At 41.9% G+C, this 19,851-nt stretch overlaps 1 protein-coding gene across 1 annotated transcript in view; it reads right to left on the bottom strand.

Moving 5' to 3' along the window:
- Positions 1 to 19,851, bottom strand: part of ADARB2 (adenosine deaminase RNA specific B2 (inactive)) — a 469,731-nt gene that overhangs the window by 150,617 nt on the left and 299,263 nt on the right. The window contains exon 3 of the mRNA XM_006111888.5: positions 17,706 to 18,613. Coding sequence (XP_006111950.2) covers positions 17,706 to 18,613 — 908 coding nt within the window. The remainder of the gene's footprint in view (positions 1 to 17,705; positions 18,614 to 19,851) is intronic.

Here is a 19,851-nt window from a genome sequence, read left to right as displayed (position 1 = left end):
GGGCAAACCCAAGCTTATCTGCAGGACCCCTGAAGAGTAGAACCCTGTGTAAGGGGACTGTTACCCCTTACTAAAACTCTGTGGGAGTTTTTGGTTTGCCAGCTTGCAGTATCTGAAGGGGAAGAGTTCATGAGACTGACTGACCCCAGAGACAATGGAAAGCAGCCAACACTCCAGCTCAGCCTGATTGACAGGTTGGACAGGCCAGTGAGGAAGGGGAGAGGCCAGGCCCCGTCCTCCCTGTGAGCTGGGATTGTTCTGGCTCTCTCTCTGAAGAAACAAGCTGTGTGCAGAAGAGGTCCTGCAAAGACAGAGAGCTGAAATAGGAGTACAAGCTGTGTGAAGAAGTCCTGCAAAAACAGGGAGCTGAGAGACAGCCCTAGCAAAGCAAGCTGTGTGCTGAGGGGCAGCTTTTGCAGCAGCTGAGCCTGACACACACAGCTCAAGAGCGCAGACCCTGTGTTGAGCAGCAGACTGGCAGTGATCAGAGAGCCAAAAGGAACAGAGAAGCAACGCAAGAAGCTAGAGACTGGCCACACAGCACAGCCTGCAGCTGGACATGGTGAGCAGCTGGGAACTGCAAAGTGTGGGGAGAGGCTCTGGACTGGGAGAGGGGTCTGGCCACTTAGAGCTTGAGGCTGTGTGGTCACTGCCAGAGCAAGCGTGTCCAGCCTGCAGCCCCCTGCAGCACAACCAAGGCCTCTAAGGGGCCTCTAAGGAAGAGACTGTGGACTGTCCTTACACTCTGCAGGCTGCTGTTTTGATGTCCCTGTGCTACAGAGCAGGGCTGTGTGTTCTCATTTAACCATTCTCATTTTTTTCTTATTCTTTTCTCTTTAATCAGTTGTTGTTTAATAAATTGTATTTGCTTTGAACCTTATGAAGTGATCACTGGGCCAAGAAGGCCTGCAGTGTAAAGAGAGCACCTCGGAGTGGGGACACCCTAACTCCTGCCCCTAGTGACTACAAGGTCGGGGATTAAGCCCCAGGAAACCTGGGCCCAGCCTTGTTGGGGTTTCAAGGGCTCTGCTACTCAGGAGAGTGGAGGGGGAGCCCTCAGGATCAGGGAGCCGTGGGGTAAAGGAAGTGGGAGCGGGGACTCAGATCCTTTCGCTGGTTCATTTCACCGGGGTGTATAGAAGCCAGGAAAGTTCCCCACAATAGAGGGATCATTCCCCCGCTTACACCTGCATGAATCTGTGTGGAGGCTGTGGAGGCCTAAGGCAGTTAGTCATATAACAGGGAGGCTCTAGAAGTTGCAACACATTTAACATCAAAAAAGAAGAGAAGACAGCTTCTAGAGAGGGAGCAACCACATAACAGAGTATGTAGTAACCTGAAGAGATCTACAAGTAAAAGTGGGTGCTCTGTTACTCCTCTACCACTGGAGAATGATGTAGCCTCCTCATCTTGGTCTTAATCTTGCGCGCTATCAAACTCCATGGGAAAACTCAGGTTTCTCAGTAGAGTTAATGAGAGTAACACGTGCATTAAGAGAAATAATTTGCTATCCTTCCAGTCTTAAAGTTGTTTAGGATTTCATCGCTAAAGCATATACTTTTTTTTTCCAGCAGACTTTTATTTTAGTCCAAAACAGAACCTTTTAACATGAGCAGAAGCAAGGTGTGTGAAGAGCTAGTGGAATACAAACAGACCTTATCTGAACTGTATTTAATAGGAACCAGAAGCAATGAAGTAGGGATATTCAACTGAAATAGTTCAGCTGGAGATAGCTAAACTTCTTGCTGAGCACATTTAAATATAGAGGGCTGACCTGGAGATTAGGCATTTATCAGCTGCATGACGGAATGAGAAATGGCTGCAACACATTTCAGTGTACATTTCATATTTTATTTGCTGTAAATCCACAGAGCCAAATTCTGCTCTCCTTTGCACCCTTGTGAATCTGTAGTAATGGTATGAACTTCAGTGGGATTTTGTGGATTTATATGAGTGGAGTCGAGAGGAGATTTGGCACATGAAATATAGAATTGTTTTAAAATCTGTCCAGTGAATATTCTTAGTTTCATGACAGAAACCCTCCCCAGGTTGAAACAAATGTAAAGAAATAAAAGCATAAGTTATGGTAAAAGCTAAGCAATGGGAAAAAAAATTACAGCTGTGTTGCCATCATAGAATGCCCCTTTCTGTATCTCAAGCAAAATCCTTTCACACAGAGCCTAGATTTTGTCCCTGTGCTTTAGTACTCTACTGAACAACTCCCACATTTTTCCCAGTGAGATTCAAGGTTTTTTTTGTAGATGCAGAAGTTGCTGGATTTCATCTAAATGTCTGATTATCCTTCCCCTTCAAAAGTGCTCTTTTTTTTGTCAATGAGTTGCATTTTTACACTAAAACCCACAGGTTTGCTTTCCTATGTGCAGCTGAGAAGGCTGCACTTTCCCGTGTGAACCTCGGCCTTTTTGAAACAGATAAAGCAGCAGCCCTGATCTCTCAACACTACTGACATCTTACATTTTTTTAGTGCTGCTAACAACTGTGGTACAAGTGTTTAATTTACTCAGATCAATTTCTGTCAAAGGCAGACTGGAAGCCTCTTCTATCTTGTCTTGGCAATGTTCCTTTTTTTTTCCTGCTGATCAATCTGGCTTCATTGGTGTTTATCTTGTGACTTCTTTTTACCACATGTCTGACTAATTGATCACTTTAATTTGTGCAGGTCACTTGTGATAGGCAATGTGGTATCTTTGCTTAGATTTATGGTTGATTTATGTACATTTTAATAATAAGGCTGTCTGGTAATTATATTACTCTCTCTTTAAGAACCTCAACCTTCCATTTTAAAATAACTTGTTTTCTTGTTCTCTTTTGCATCAAAGATAGTTGTTGAACTTAGTATTTGAGTTTTTTTGGGTGTGTGTGTGTGTGTGTGTGTGTCTGTTCCTTTTAAAGCCACAGAAATAAAATATCCAAGGGAAATTCAAGGTAACTATGTATTTTTTTTGTGAACTCACATACTTCTTGGCTGCAGTCCTTTCTCTAGAAGGAAAGATTGCAAAAATATCTATATCAAAGACCAGGAAGTTTCAAAGTCATTTTACTGAGCTGCCTTTTTTTTTATGAATACAGAATTTAAATAAGCAAATTTATGCACTCTTGCTTGACAGATTTTTTTGGAGGATTCATTTATTCCCTGTCAGTGTTCTGTAGCACATGGTGACAGTGATGTCCACATCTCTGGACTATTTTAATTTCCCTTAACATTGAGATGCAAAACACTGAGCTAAAGGGTTTACCATGTAAAAGCAGCGGGCATCTCCTATCATAACGTTTTCTACCATCATGACCAAACCCACCAAAAGAGCCATGTTCCAAAAGTAAAAAACCCCATATCCTTTCTATGTGGTGTTTCTATGGCAACCTGGAAGCTAGGTGGCTTTAGTTTTCAGAACGTTGATAAATGTACCATTAGACTGAGGCTACATCTACACTGCAGAGTTTTTGCGCAAAAATGGCCATTTTTGTACAAAACCTCATGGAGTGTCCATGCTACAAGCATGTTTTTGCACAAGAAAAAGTACAGTAGATCATCATAAGACAGGGCTTTTTGTGCAAGAGTTATTCCTCTTTCTACAAGGAATAAGCATTTTTGTGCAAGAGCTCTTGCGCAAAAAGACATGTGTGGATGGACATCAGGGGTTTCTTGCACAAGAAACCCCTATCAGAAAAAGCACAGGTGCTCTGAAGGCCATTCTGTGAATGGCAATACGAGCTTTCTTGTACAAGAGCGACCATGACAGTATGGATACTCTCTTGTGCAAAAGCACATGACAGTGTGGACACTGTCTCTTCCATAAAAAGTTCTTGTGCAAGAAGCCTGCAGTGTAGACGTAGCCCCCGTGTATTTATTTAAACAAATACATTTTCTGAGTTGTCCTCTGCATTTAAAAACCTGTAGACAGAGGAACAGGGGCAACTTGGTACCAGTACAGAGAATAGCAGTGCAAAGTGCTAGGATGCTTGACCTGGGCTATAACGTGCAGACCTTATTCTGGCAAAGCTTCTAAAATCAGTCAGAGGGTTGCCTAAGTATTGCTGGATTTGGCACCCTGAACACAGAGATGTACAGATAATGGGATGTAAATGATGTTCAGGGGAAACGTGCTTTAGCTATAAATAAATCATTTTTGGAAAAGACAGGCACAGTCTGGCCAAAAAACTCTTTTAGCAATTCAGGTCTTGTTATTGGTAGCTCTACATTACTCACTTGATGACAATGAACTCTACAGACAAAACCCAACCTCATCAATGTGAGCAGCTAAATAGTGTTCCAGAATCAAAGCAAATTAGCAAAGATGCAGGGGAAACTTTCTGTAAGACAGTGGGGATACTGGGCTGTTATCAGAAAGCTACAGCAATTCTTTCATACCGGCCTACTGCAATAAGACATTAGTACCCACTTACGAGTAGGGTCAGAACTGTGGTTTGCGTGAGAGCTGGGCAGTAGTTGAATACAAGAGATAGAAAAACCTTTGCCACAAATAGCAGCAAAATGCAGCATAAATGTGCTTTTATGTGCTTCTAATTCCAACCCTGGCTGGAGATAGCAAAGCTTGGGTTTGTGCTCTGAGGATACTGATATATAGTACACAAGTCATGTAGCAGTTGTATATCTTTATTGTGGGTCATAATGGCTCTGGACATAAGTGTGGGTAGGTATCAGTATGCTGACCTCTCAGGAATGGTAAAAAGTCTTAGAAGTTAGCCGGGTTAGGCTGTAACTTTAAAATCGAGTAGTCCTGTGGCACCCTAGAGACTAACAAAGGTATAAGACAGGGTTTCCCAGCCTGTGGGTCGGGACCCAAATATGGGTCGCCATTACATTTCAAAAGGGTCACCAGGTGTCTCCCCAGGTGGCTCTTAAGGAGCCATTCACACATTTTTTTAATTGCCCTGGGTCACCAAGTCTTCCTGAATTGTCAAAATGGGTCCCTACCTGGAAAAGGTTGGGAACCGCTGGTATAGGATCATGAGCTTTCCTAGGCAAAACACACTTCATGAGATGAAAGTGCCACAGGACGACTCATTGGTTTCTCAGGCCTGGGTCACACATAGTTTGTCTTGCTATAATATTATCACCATCATTATAACATTTGTCCATTTTCAGATATCATTATGGGCTCTATCTTGCTTTTTGGGTAGCACATGCTTCCCAGTCAATTTTGCATGAGTTTGAGTCCCTGTTCAATGAATGCACATAGTTATGTATCTCCATGCCTGAGTCACTGTGGTGGAGTACCTTATGACTATTATACTGGTACTTGAAGAGCCACAACATGTACTTTTGACTGCTGAGGACAGTTTTGGGCTATCTGATCTGCCTTCATTCTCCTTTGAATAGCTTATGCCAATGCAAATCCTTCACATGGTCCTGATTTGTGCCTTGTGTTGTGCATCACATCAACTTGTCTGTCTCTGTGTTGCTGCATGACAATGGACCATTAAGGACCTTGGTTTTGTGGCTGTTGTATCATCCACTGTCATTACCTTTATTCAACTGCTGTGCTTCTTTAGCCGCTACACAATGATGATTAACCATCAATGGTTTAAGGAGTGTTTTTAGACAGCATGGTTGAGTTTAAATATAACTACCACATTTGCATGTTTCCCCTAGGTTCATGTTTCTTGTGATGACCAGGACAATCAGCTCCTCACAGTTTAATTGAGATGCTATTACAAATTATTGTTCCATTTAGTATACACAGATCAGAGAGAAAGAAAAAACTTCTGTGCATGCGTATGTATTAGAGAGAGAAGAAGTGTAGGGCCATCCTTGGGAATGATGAGTTAATTCCTTGGATGCAGTGAGGTTGTAGTAGTGTCAGTCCCAAAGATATTAGAAAGACAAGATGGGTGAGGTAATATATTTTATTGGACTAACTTCTATTACTGCCAGAGTCCAGCTTAAGGCTATGTCTGTACTAGAGATCTGACTGTGGCAGAGCTGCATTGGCATGATTAAATCACACACAATGAGCAGACGTACTCTGTTGACAGGTGATGATATCCCACTGAAATAGTGCTGTTCATGCTACCACTTATGCAATGAAACTTATGTTGCTCAGTGGTGTGTTTTTTCACACACCTGAGCAACGTAAGTTTTACTGACATTAAGTGCTAGCATGGACATGGCCTTATCACACAGAGCTCTTCATCAGGTCAGAAAATCACAATTAAAATTTAACATATTCTATCTAAGGGACTATTCAAGGTAGAGTGACCTGTTAACAGATTATGGCTTACTGACTGAAAGACTTTCAAAAGATAAGCCTGGGAGCTAAGATTCATGACTGTCTTAGGCTATGTCTACACAGCAGCGTTACAAAGAGTACATCTATACTACAAGCCTTTATTTTGAAATAATGTTGAGCTGGAGGACTTCTTATTCTGACTCATGGTAACCCTTATTTCATGAGAAGTAAGGGAAGTTGAAGGAAAAGTGTTCTTCCTTCGACTTCCTGCTGTGTAGACAGTGTCAAACGTCAAATTAAGCTATTTTGACTTCAACTACACAATTGATGTAGATGAAGTTGCGTAGCTTAATTTGGCTTTAGACCTTCTGTGTAGACAAATCCATTAGGGTACTCCTTAGGCTAAAATTGAATTAAGCTACACAACTTCACCTACCTCAAAGTAGCTTAATTCGTTTTTTGGCGCTGTCTACACAGCAGGAAGTAGAAGGAAAAACACTCTTCCTTCAACTTCCCTTACTCCTCACGAAATGAGGTTTACCATGAGTCTGAGTAAGTTCTCCAGCTTGACATTATTTCGAAATAAAGGCTTGTAGTGTAGACACATGCTATGGTATTTCAGAATAACATCAGTTAGACACTAAAAAACACAGACTGAACGGAGACCCTGGATTTATGGCTTATTACAGTGGTGCACAACCTTATTACCTAGAAAAACCATGTAACCCTAAGCACAACCTTGTGTGGGCCAAATATTTTCTACATACTTTAATAAGATTTAAAGTCATTTCTACTGATTTATATTTTAAGTTCAGCTTGTTTTGTATGAATTTAGAGAGGTTTATTCAATGTACAGTGTTATCTATTTAAAGACAAAAATTCCCTGCATAAAACATGTATCAGAATTAGAGAAAAGAGGAAAAAGATAAAGAAGACAAAATGCTAATGAACTTACCATAAGGATACTGTGTTGAAGCAGGCAGTGGGTCTTATGAAAAGCTCTAATGGGCTGTGGGTACCCTTGCGTTATTACAACAATGTGTATGTAACCCACTAACCCTCTCTCTCCTTCTGAACCATAAAGAGCTGCATGCACAGTAACTAGAAATTCTGGTAATTCTTTGATCGATCTTGTGAACAAAGAGCAACAGGTGAGACACATCCTGCTGTTTATTTGGCTTTAAGTACATATATTCCAGCTATATACTTCTTCCACTCTTACATCTCTTTTGTAACTCAGGTATGTGAAGACAATCCTTTGTTTTAAAATAAAATAAAAAAAGACACAGTGAATTTTCACAAGGGATGGATTTGGCTTCCACATAGAAGAATTGTGGTTGGGTAGCATCTTTGCCCTATTTAGCTTTAAGAAAGAATCCCCATATAACAAATAATGACAATTTGCTTTCAAACTGATGACTTGGCTAAACGCTGCAGGGGATCTGATGGGATAAAAGTAATCGCCACTGGCTGCATTCTGACCAGACTCTCTATACTGAATAAGAAGACAGTCCTTTAAGCTCAGAACATTATTGCTTTAAATATAAAGCCAACTTTTCACAAGAACAAAAGGAACCCCCGCCCCACTTATTTGGCTCAGAATAATGACAAGGTGTTTAAAATGAGGGAGATAATATTGTAGAAAGAACAAAGGTTGGTGTAACATTAACATGTTTTTTTGACAGACTTCAAAGAAGTTGATGTGTATGTAACATGTGATCTGGGAGGGAAAGGGGGAAGGGAGCAGCACTGAGAACATTCATTCTTTTAACCAAATGGTGTAGCATACAAAAGCACAGATATAATCCAACTAAATTCCAATCCTGGTAACAAAATTCTTGCTACACCTGCACATTAACAATGTTTATAAAAAATTATTTCCCATCTGTCCTTTTCAATAGTTTTGCAAAATATTTTATTTTAATGAATGCTCTTATAATGCATCTTATAAATAAGAAACAAAAATGGGTAGTTACATCTAATTTTGTGTCCCTTGAAACTGTATGCCCACTTCTACGTTATCCAAATAGAGAAAGCAAACAACAAAAGACTTCACTAGCTGATAGTATGTCCTGTAATTTTGGTAAGTATGTTCTGTACTTTTGGTTAGCTGGAACAAATGTACCTATATTTTTACATAAGCACATGCACTGATCACACTGTATACAATATATCTAAATACCCCAGGTTCACTTTCAGAGGACTGATAGCCCAAAGCCCTCCAAAGTCAATTGGGTTTGTTGGCAGTAAATCCCCATAAAATAAGGCCCAAAATATGTACTATAGAATGTATAAATACAAAGGCTGCGTCTAGATTGGCATGATTTTCCGGAAGTGCTTTTAACGAAAAGTTTTCCATTAAAAGCATTTTTGGAACAGAGCATCTAGATTGGCACGGACGCTTTTCTGCAAAAGCACTTTTTGCGGAAAAGCGTCCGTGCCAATCTAGCCACGTGAAAATGGTGATCGGGGCTTTTTTGCGGAAAACAAATCTGAGCTGTCTACACTGGCCCTTTTGCACAAAAGTTTTGCGCAAAAGGGACTTTTGCCTGAATGGGAGCAGAATAGTACTTCTGCAAGAAGCACTGATTTCTTACAGTAGGAAGTCAGTGCTTTTGCGGAAATTCAAGCCGTCAGTGTAGACAGCTGGCAAGTTTTTCTGGAAAAGTGGCTGATTTATACTGTAATGTTGCATGAGCACTTTGGTTGAGGCCTAAGGTCGGAGATGTGGTCTTTTCCAAAATGATGATAGAAAGATACCATCATGTCTGAAATCCACTGTAAATGATTTTAAATAAAATAATTAAAAAGCTCCCTACCAGGCTATAACAATGAACCGATCCACAATTACTGTATCACACTATGTTTTCTAAAAAAGGATAGTTACTTGAATATACAGGCAGCAGATTGATTTTAGTGGGTGAACACTTTGGTTAGCTAGGGAACAAATGTATCTACATCTTTGCAAAGGTGCTTTGTAATTTTGTTTTATCCACTCAGTCTCCTTACGTAGCTGCAGAATGCATTGCACACCGTTGGCAGGAGTACCACAAGAGGGAGCCAGTCATCATAAAACAAGAGGTAGCCTGATTCAAATTGCTGCTCTGCATTCTGGAAGGAGAAAGCTGTTTGAACAATTAAGGCTTCTGAGATGTGAATATCAATGATAAACAGCTAAAGAATATAATTTTGGAATGACTGTCACAGCCCATCTCTAACAGAGTAGGGTTCATATAGCATCAAACCAGAAAAAAAGCTCACAACAGGCTCTAGTAGAGCAGAATGATCATAGCTGCTGCTAAGTGAAGGATAATGAAAGTTCCTAATGTAAGAACACAAGCCCAAGAGGATGTTTAATTTGCCAGGAGTATTTTGACGTGTCCCTAGATCACTTAGGCTATGCCTATACTGGTGGGTTCTTACGCAAGAACTTCCATTCTTTCGCAGAGCGTCCACACTGCCAGCCTGCCCTTGCACAAGAAGATTTACAGTAAAGCGTGGGCAGAGAGGACTTCTTGCACAAGAGCTATGCTCTTTTCTAACAAGTGTAAGCTCTCTTGCGCAAGAGCTCTTGTGCAAGAGGGCAGTGTGGACACGCAGCAGGGGTTTCTTGCGGAAGAAAGTCCTATGGCTAAAATGGCCATGAGAGCTTTCTTGTGCAAGAGAGCGTCCACACTGCCATGGATGCTCTTGCGCAAAAGCACATCTCTTGTGCAAAACCACATGGCAGTGTGGACATGTTCTTGCACAAGAGTTCTTGCACAAGAACCCTTGTGCAAGATGTTCTTGAGCAAGAAGCCGCCAGTGTAGACATAACATTATAGAGCCAGAAAACCAACCATAAAAACTCTGACAACAAGAGTGGCTACTTTTAAAGGAAGTTTTATGTGATGACAACACTGGTCTGAGATTCAGACTTTCATGTAATAACTAGCTCAGCTCATTGCCTCCGACCTAATCATTCTCAAAAACTCTCTCACCACAATGCTTCATACTAATAATAGTTCTCCCAAAATCAGCTGATCCTCATCCCCAGCTCTCTGGATAGAAGAGTTTGGCTTAGATGAACAAAGCTTGAAAGATAGCAGGTTCCATACTGTGTCTTACTATCCTCACTTAATAAATAATATACATTCTGAGGAGAAGGAATCAAATGTTGGCTGCAGGGATGGATGGATGGATGGATGGAATAAAGATTTTAAAATTACACTACCAGAGCAGCCGGTGGCCAGCATTCACTAGCAGACTGGAGTCATTTGACAATAATTCTACATGTGCATCCATCACAAAGAGCTCTTCAGTTTATCACACACACACACACTCTCACTCACTCTCACACACACACACACACACACACACACACACACACCCCCCCCCAAAAAACCCAACAAACCCCAAATCCCCAACAACAAAAAACCAAAGCAACCCCCCAAACCCTTAACCTCCATAATTTTTCCAGTGTATTTTAGAAAGTGATGGCTCTTTTCTGCTAGCTAGTAAGGTAAGGTCTTTATACATGAAAAAAAATTGCTTTAGTTCACGTACATTTTCCCCTGGAAGATATAAATATGATTTACACAGCACCACAGATGTACATGGACCATTAATTATTATTATTACTATTATTAGAAACCACTAACAATCTCTTATTAGTCAAGTGATGTACTAAGACTTGTGCTTCTCTCCTAAATTGTGGTTTCGCTATCTCACCCACCCAAACTCCCCTATGCCTATTTGTTGGTGTAATTGTCCTATGGCATTCTGTCTGACAACTAGATGGTGCTCAGGTTGGCACAGATGCTTAACTTTAATCACACTAGCACCCCAATTAGAATCTTTTCCTATAGAAGGCAGTATGAGCAAGTTGAGAGCTTACAGCATTTATCTTCTGCAGTTCTTCCCTCTCTGGGCAGATAGTGGCAGCAGAGGGCTGGAGGTTGATGGGGAGCAGCAGTGGAGAGAGCCATGGCACAGAACACCAAGGGAAAGAAACTGGGGAGATAGGTGGTAAGCAGGAAAGCGTGCACCCAATGGGAAGGAAAATGGGAAATGACAGAGCGCCCGAAGCATGAACAGAATGGGCAGTGAGCTATTGGGGTTGCAGCAAATTGATTTCTGGATTCATAAAAACACTTTGTCTGGGTGATATCTATGGAATGTTTATTTTAAATGTCACAAATGGCATGGGCAGGCACCTTGGACAACCAGACCTCCGTGGCCATGTTTAGCTCTGTTTATGTAAAGTTTTGACATACTGCTCTGGCTGGACATTCTTGGTCTGGGTGCTTTGTGCAATAGATTTCTTTAACTCCTTCAACAGATGCTGGTTACCTTTTTGACATTGACAATATAATACCCTCTCTTCTAAAATGGACACTGCCACTGGAGCAAGATAATGTGCCAGGCCAGAGAGGACCTGCTTCCCTAGATACTCTTCAGCTTTCACAACTTTTCTTCATCTAATTCTCCTATGCTGTTCTCATTCTTCCCCATCTGTCTGGCTGCATCTGCTTGTTGTCTCTTGTCTTTTAAGTGAATGCAGTGTTGTTGTAGCTGTGTTTGTCACAGATGTTAGAGAAGTAAGGTGCGTGAGATGGTATCTTTTATTGGGCCAAAAAAAGTGAGATTCTCTCACCCATCTTGTCTCTCACTTTGATTGTCAACTCTTTGGGGCAAAGCCTACATTTGTACAGCATCTAGCACAATGGAGTCCTCGTCTGAGAGGGAGCTCTGAGCCCTGGTCTACACTAGGGCTTTATTTTGAAATTACCCCCTTTACATCTAATTTATAAGTGAAGCGCCCACACTATCAAGCCTGTTATTTCAAAATAATGGGCTGCATATTTTGAAATCTGTACTCCTGCTTTTCTTGGGGAATACTTCTAATTCTGAAACAGTTATTTCAAAATAGCTTTAGTGTGGATGCTCTGGTGCCACTATTTTGAAAAACTACTGCCTAGAGTAATTTGAACTAATTACTCACCAGTGCTTCCTGGGGTTCTAAGTCAAGGTAGCACATCCTCATTAATGGATCCTGCCTCAGACTAATTTTGAGGCTTCCCCACAGTGGGGTCATGTTATTTCGATTTTGTAATCTTGGGAGTTATTAAGTCAAATGTAGTTATTTCAAAATAGTTTCCTAGTATAGACATGCACTAAGGCAGGGGTGGGCAATACTTTTTTGCTAGGGGCCATTTCAGAAATTTTCAAAGTGACCCCGGGATGCTCAGGAAGGGGGGAGGGGGTCTCAAGCAAAAGGGGCAGGGGCAGGTTACTTCCCTGCTTCCCCACCCACAGACCATGATTGGCGCCCATGCCCCTGGTGATGGGAGGAGACTTCGCACACTCCTCCTTTTCCTCCAGGCCAATCAGGGCTTGGGGCATGCGAAATCCCCTCCTGACCTGCCAGGAGTACATGGCACTTCTAAGTGCTGAGTGCTCCTTGCAGGGCGGGGACAGGGCGGAGAAAACTTTGCACACTCCCCTCTCCTCCTCCCCGTCCTCAGGCCAATCAGGGTTTGGGGACAGGGGAGCTCACAACGTCTCCTCCTGCCCTGGCCAGGAGCATGCAGTGCATCTAAGTGATGCGCACTCCTGACAGGGCAGAGTAAACTTTGTGTGCTTTCCCCTGCCCCCAGGTCCTAATAGACCTGGGGGTGGGAGAGTGGCAGGGCCTCCGTAGGCTGGGGTGGGCCGAATCCAGCCTGCAGAGACCCTTTTCCTCTCCCCTGCCCTGAGGTATTACTGCAATACAAATATACTACTAATAATGATACCTAGTCCACTACTACTGTGTCTCCAAGTTGGCTCCATTTCAATTGCTCTACATTAAGAAACTGTAATCCTATACATATCTCAAATGGCCCCCTGGTTGTGGTTATATGAAAAGGAACTTTCCACACACAGAGTGGGAGTCTGCTACTGACAGGCGGAGATAGAAGAATTAAACTCAAGCAGCATTTTAGCAGTCCTCCCTACCCACTTTGCCTCTCTGGTAGGGGTGTCATAAGTCCTTATCTGAAGCCTTTGTTTGTGTAGAATGGGGGTGGAGAAGGTTAAAAAAAATCGGCCTGGTCATTTGACTAGGCAAAACTATTCACATTAAAGCACATTGAAAAGCTTCAGAGCACACATTGCCAGCAACATGCTGACTCACTTTGCACCAGAATCAAATCTATCACTGACAACCTGAGTCCTGGTTTAATTACACCACTGGTGTAAGGGCATGACTGCAAGAAAGCTGGCAGCAAGAATGGCTAGGGAAATAAGGGAGAAAAATAGAGAGCAGTGGATCCAATGTGAAAATGAAGTCCATTTTGCAGCTTAGAGAGAAACAGGCCTTTGTGGGGAAATGGTTCAGAGGGAATGAGCAATTGGTCTTTTCCATATATACAGTGATTATTCTCCACATGACACTGCGTGCTAAGATATTGCTTAAGTTCACTAATAGGAAACCTTGACCTGCACAGTGTAAAGGAGCAGTACAAAGGAGATATTCAGATTGCTTTAGACTGTAAACGAGGCTTTAGGCAAACGTGGGATTTCACTGGATTCAAACTGTTAGCCTCATTTGCAGAATTGAAACCAGTCTCCTCTGCTTCTTTGTAGTGACCCCCATACAATGCACAATCAGAGAAGCTTATGTTTAAACACATAAACTAGCAGCTCAGGCTATGGAGTTGACTTGATATAAACCAGCCTAAGCAGAGTTAAGCAATTTCAAAGCAGAGGGAATGCGATTTTCACACCCATTCATTTTTAATTTAGGTCCATTTAAAATCCGAGCATCCTCTATTACTAATTTGTTATGGCAATATTAATTAATGGTTTTGCTTTCCAGCCGTTAGAATGCAGTTTACACTGAGTGAGATAGATTAGGAGGAGTATAAGATTAGAAAAACAATTTGGAAACTGGTCAGGTGCAGTTGGGGGTCACCTTGATGTTTCGGAAAAGAGCACACTGTACAGCAAAAGTCTACTGGGATCCCTCAGTTTCTCACCAGGGAGCATACTGGGTTCCCACTAATGCAGACTTGGTAAGGCCTTGTCAGCATTTACCTCTATTAACTACTATTTTGGAATAGGAATAACAGTTTTTAAGGTGAACCCCCTACCCCTAATCCTAAACTCTCATAAAAATTGATAATCTAAGGAATGATCTATACTTATGGGCGATAAAAGTCAAGACCAAGTGCAATAGTAAACAAGGTCACCATTCAGTGACTGAGAGAAGAGAAACAATTACTATTTTTTTCCATTTTCATCCCATTTTGACTCTGCTGGATGATTCAGTGGCCCCTCTCTGGTTGCTTGGACACCATGTCCAGCATTTTCCATGAAGATTCAGACCATTTACTGCTTTTATGTCCTGCCCTTAGATGGAGAGGCAACATATTTAGCTTTGGCCCATTTGCACAGATAAGGTGTAAACCATTGCTGAGGGCAGAGGCACATTTCAGTCTCTCTAGATACTTGGTAGGGCAGGATGCTGACGTGGCAAGTTAGGTTGTGACTGCTCCTGAGGATTTCTGCTGCCCTTATTTCTTTATTATGGCACTTAATAGTTTTGCCTGAAAAAGGGCTGATTCAGAACAGCAGGACTACTTCAGTGCTGGGAGTAGGGAACTGGATACTGACAGAGGATGAATCCCTGCAACTCTGGTGGTTTCCATAGACAAACCAGGCATGCAGCACCTATCAGGGATTAGGCCTTGGGGAAGAATGACAGTATGGATTGAAGGATGTGGCTCCAGGAGCTTTCCCCCAAGAGACCCTTTTACACTGAAGCGCCTTTGCTTATTTGTTCAGTGGGCAGCCGGGGAATAGCAGACCTGTCCGACAGGAAGAAGGATCCTGTAGGAACCTATTGGGAGGTTTGATTATTGAGGCACAAACTTATTATTTTGTGTGTAGTATAAAGACATGCAACAATGGAACCTGGGGGGCAGGGTGGGGCATTTATATTGGAATTTTTTTTCTGGTGGCTGTTGTAGCTGATTCTTATTATATCTGATCTGCCCATTCTAAGGATCAATGACTCAGTGACCTGGCATTCATACAAAAAAGAGAAAGCACAGAAAAAGAGTGATCGGTGAGGTAGGGGGAATTGCTGGTGCTTCTTCTGAAAAGAAAAGTAGCTGAAAATTCAGATACTGTTCAAAAGCTATTGAGTTTCAGGACTCCCTTCTTTTCCTCAGCAAACTTCAGTGCAGCATAAATATTAGATGGGTACACAATCTGGGTGAATCCCTCTCCCCCCCCTCCACACACAAACACACTGCTCATGCTGCTGTGGCTACACTATTTTTCATGTGCTAGCTCAGAGTGCGTGGGTATTTCTCTGTAAGCTGGGTATTACACCCCCAGCTAAAAGTGTACATGGAAGTGTACTTTAGTAATGGAAATGCATCTGAAAAACTGCTTGAAGTGATGGCCGAGCAATGGGCAAGATGGAACAGGACGGAGAGAAAGAATGTAGCTGTTTAATCAGTTTATTGCCTGATTCCACCACTGCACAACATCCCAGTAAGGAAGACCACAGAGAAGGGTGCTGGATGAGATCATTCATGATCCTCCTAGACAGATGAAGGTATCAATGGATTTAGGGCCTGATCCAAAACTCAGTGATGTAAGTGGAGAGATTCCTATTGACATTGGAGCGGAGGGAAAGGGGATTTGGATCATGCCATTAGTGACCATCTTGAGTCACTGCTGGTAGGTAGGAGAGGGATGTCAGAAAAGAAATCACAGTGTACCAATGGTACCTTGAAATGAAATGTTGAATGCTGGCATCAAAAGAGCCCGACTTGTCTATTCGTGGCTAAATGCATAATAAGCACAAAGGGCATCAAGAATTATTCTTCGCACTCTATTGACACGAAAGAAACATCCTTGAAAAAATCTGGGGGTGCCCTGAGCTGATGTCTTAGAAAAGTAACAATTGTTATCCATGTGATCAAAAGTAGTTAGTGTCGGAAATGCAATAGGGGAGATTTGCTCTGTATGTGATGAATAGTAACCTTCCCAGTGACTTCAAATGGATGCAGAAATTAGACTAGCCCTGAGTGATTCTGAAAAACATACCCTAGGATTCCATGCTGATACTAGTCTTATCACTGGCTGCACATGTGTGAAGAAGAGCCCCATGCCACTAGCCTGAGCACTGGAATTTGAGCAGCACAGAAGCATAGACTCTTCCTAATAATAAGAGAGCTATGAAGAAGATACAGTAGTGAATGTTGGCCAAGCATTTTGAAAAGGATGTCAAGTACTGTGCAAGCCCCATATGTGATGCTTGTAATGGTGGTAGTGTTTTCTATATTTGTATTGCTGAAATAAAGTTGTGATTTGTCTCTTTTATAAGGAGTGCATGGAAACCCTTTTCCTTTACTAATGCGAATGCTAATTTTCCTTTACATAGCGCTTGAGATTCCTAAATAATTTTACAAAGTAACATTCTCATTTGATAGATGGGGAAATTGGTGTTAAGTGATAAATTGGTAGCCGTTTGGAGAATAAAATTCAGGTCTCCTAATTCCCAACTTCTGTGTTAACCTCTAGGCCATAACAACTCCCTGGTTTCCCCTTGGAATGCTGACAGTTTCACCCAGCACAGCATTCTCCACAACATTAATGAACGTAGGCAGTGGAATCCAGCCGTGGTACAGTAAAACTATTGGCACAATTCTAAGCAATCATTCAAACCTCTGGAGGGCTCCTCCAGTTCCAGAAAACATCAGTTACTTTGAATCCAGCAAAATCATACAAGTGTCATCCAGCAAAATCATACAGCATCATGATATTTGGCATGTGACAAACCAGCCCATTTTGATTCAAAGAAGATATACTTTTGATCTATATATTGCACATCTATCTCTCTACTACCTCCAAGAAACTCATGAATCCAAGCAATCCTCTCTCTGTTAGAAGCTTGGCAAATACAGTTACAATACACCTCCACACCCTCACCCATACCCACATCTATCTATCTATCTAATCTTTAAGCTTTGCCAGTGGCAGACTAGTGTAAAAGATCAGGCTTGAGGCCTGATCACATTCCTCGTCACTAGCAACTCTGCAGAATGGTATTTCTCTTGGGGAAGTGTAACTTTACAGAAAAGAAACAAGAAGATATTCCATTAGCTCTTACTTATGGTTTCCTTTCTTACAAGAATGCTGCATCATTACAAGACGTACTTCCATTACGTGTGTCAATGCAATAGTTATCCCTGGTAAGCTGAAATGTTGACATTCACTTTATTTTCTTTATGTTCATCCAGCCTATGGAAAAGCCTGTAAATTGCTCCAAATGATTTTCAGGTAAGCATATATAAAGGCTTAAAACTGTTTCTTTTAAGAAAGGGGTTTGCTATAATATGGCACTTTTTATAACTGGGGAGAATGGTATGATCATTCATGAACTACAACTAGAATATTAACACATTAATCTTAAGCATTCCTCCCACTTGATAGCAGCTACCTGAGAACTCTCACCTGTGGCAAATGGTTACATTTACTCCTGCTGGGAATGTGACTGGGCAGCCGAATGTTAAAGAGGGCCTGCAGTGCAGCTTGTGCTGCTTGGCCTTTTGCCAGCTTCTTGCTACGTCCTGAGCCTTCAAATGTTCTCCCATCCACTCTCACTGCCATCACAAAACTCTTGATATGCTGCTTCTCCACAGTCTCTGAAAGGCAGACGTACCTCAGTCCTGATCGCAGCTCATTTAGCAACACCACTGGGTTCTTTTCACTCTCAGCTGTGGATGACATCTTGTGCTTGTTTTGCTTACTGTGGCCCATTAAATCCAATGTGTGGCAGAATAACCTCCCATGCCGATAAGCCGTAGAAAGCAATTCAGTATTAACTGGGTTATAGACCGAAAAGTCCTCACTGTGTGCAGACGGTTCAAACTCCTTGAACAGAGTATCCGGAAAGTCTGCCTGGTCAGATGTAAAGTCAGTGGATGGGTTAAAACAGTTCCCCATGGCAAAGTGAGCTTGGCATGCATTTGGGAACTGAACAAAAGACTTCAGCGCTAGTTCTGCAGCTCGCATTTTGGCCTTCTTTTTCGTGGGTCCTGTGCCTTCAAATGTAAGCCCATTGACTTCTACAGCAACAGCAAAGACTGGAGCATGTACTGGGCCTGTCTGGGAAACCATTTTATATTGTAAACCCGGTTTAAGTTCATGTAGCTGGACCAGGGCATTCTTTGGTGTCACTGACCATGAGACTTTCTTCCAGATGAGTTGGAGTTTGCAGAAATGACCATTGTTGCCTTCCTCTAAAGGTCTTTTCCTTTTAATGCTAGGTGTGCCCACTCTTGACCTGTCAGTGGAAGATATTGGATGATCCTCCAGGTTGCCAACATTTCGGTTTTCCTTTACTTCTGCACTGCTGGTACCTGTCAGTAAAGAAACAGAAAAGCCCACATTACTCTTGCTATTAGGATCTCTAATGTCAAGTGGGAGCTGGAAGAACAGCGCTAAAAGAGATTTACAGAAATATTAATGAATAAGCATGGCCCATTCACTAGGCTGATATTTGTACGGTCATATTAATAGTCCTTCATGAGTATTTGGATGATGCGTGGTTTATCTATTACAAAACTGATGAATACCTAGAGGCCTGCCCTGGTCCACAACTAGGGGATAAGTTTGAAATAAGATACTCAACTTCAGCTATGTTCATTGTGTAGCTTAAGTCAAAGTATCTTAACTCAAATTTTGGTGCCGTCCACACTGCGGGAAGTGGAAGAGAGCATACTCTTTCTTTGAATTCCCTTACTTCTCATAGAAACAGGACTACCAGCATCGATGGAAGTACCCTCTCAGTTCAAATGAGTGTGTCTTCACTGGACTCGCTAATTCGAATCCGAGAAGATAGACTGCGGCTGCTTCAATCTTATCTGTAGTGTAGACGTGGCTCTGGTCTACACTAAGATCTTAGTACGAAGTACACCCTCCCAAGATTAAATTTGAAAGTGGTGCGTCCACACTACCAAGCCGGAATAAGGGGCTGTGGAATTCAAACTCTGTAGTCCTGCTTTTCATCAGGAATAACGCTAATTCCAAACTTGTAAGCCTGAAATAACGTTAATGTGAATGCTCCAGTGCCACTAATTTGAATTTATTGGCCTCCGGGAAGCCTCCCACAGCTTCCTAGAGTGCTTCCTAGAGCTTTGAGTCTTAGTAGCATATCCACATTGATGGAGCCTGACTTGAACTAATTTTGATGTTTCCCTGTAGTGAGAACATAGATGTACAAATCTGTTAAATCAGGAGTCCAGAAGTCAAATTTAGTAAATTCCAAATAATATCCTAGTGGAGACATGGCCATAATGATTATCGGCCCAAGGACTCCTCCTTGATGTGTATTAGTCATAGCCTCCTGTTTACAAAGTTTCTGTTGCCCCACAAGGGAGCACACATTATTTCATATGACTGAAATGAGCACACAAAATGGATAATTAATAATAAAGGTGAACAGTTTGTAACGAGCCCCTGTGGTGAAATGTGTTCACATCAGCCATGTAGGCCAATGCTTACAAACAGCAAACATGCTACAAATTAGAATTAATCCTCAATTGATTTACAAATAGAAAAATGGGAACATTCATTGAATAATTTATTTTCAGTGAAT

This window comes from Pelodiscus sinensis, chromosome 2 (genome assembly GCF_052426305.1).
Source record: "Pelodiscus sinensis isolate ZL-2025 chromosome 2, ASM5242630v1, whole genome shotgun sequence".
NCBI classification, from domain to species: domain Eukaryota; kingdom Metazoa; phylum Chordata; order Testudines; family Trionychidae; genus Pelodiscus; species Pelodiscus sinensis.
Note: the sequence above shows the minus strand (reverse complement) of the source record. Positions and strands in the feature narration are given on the sequence as shown.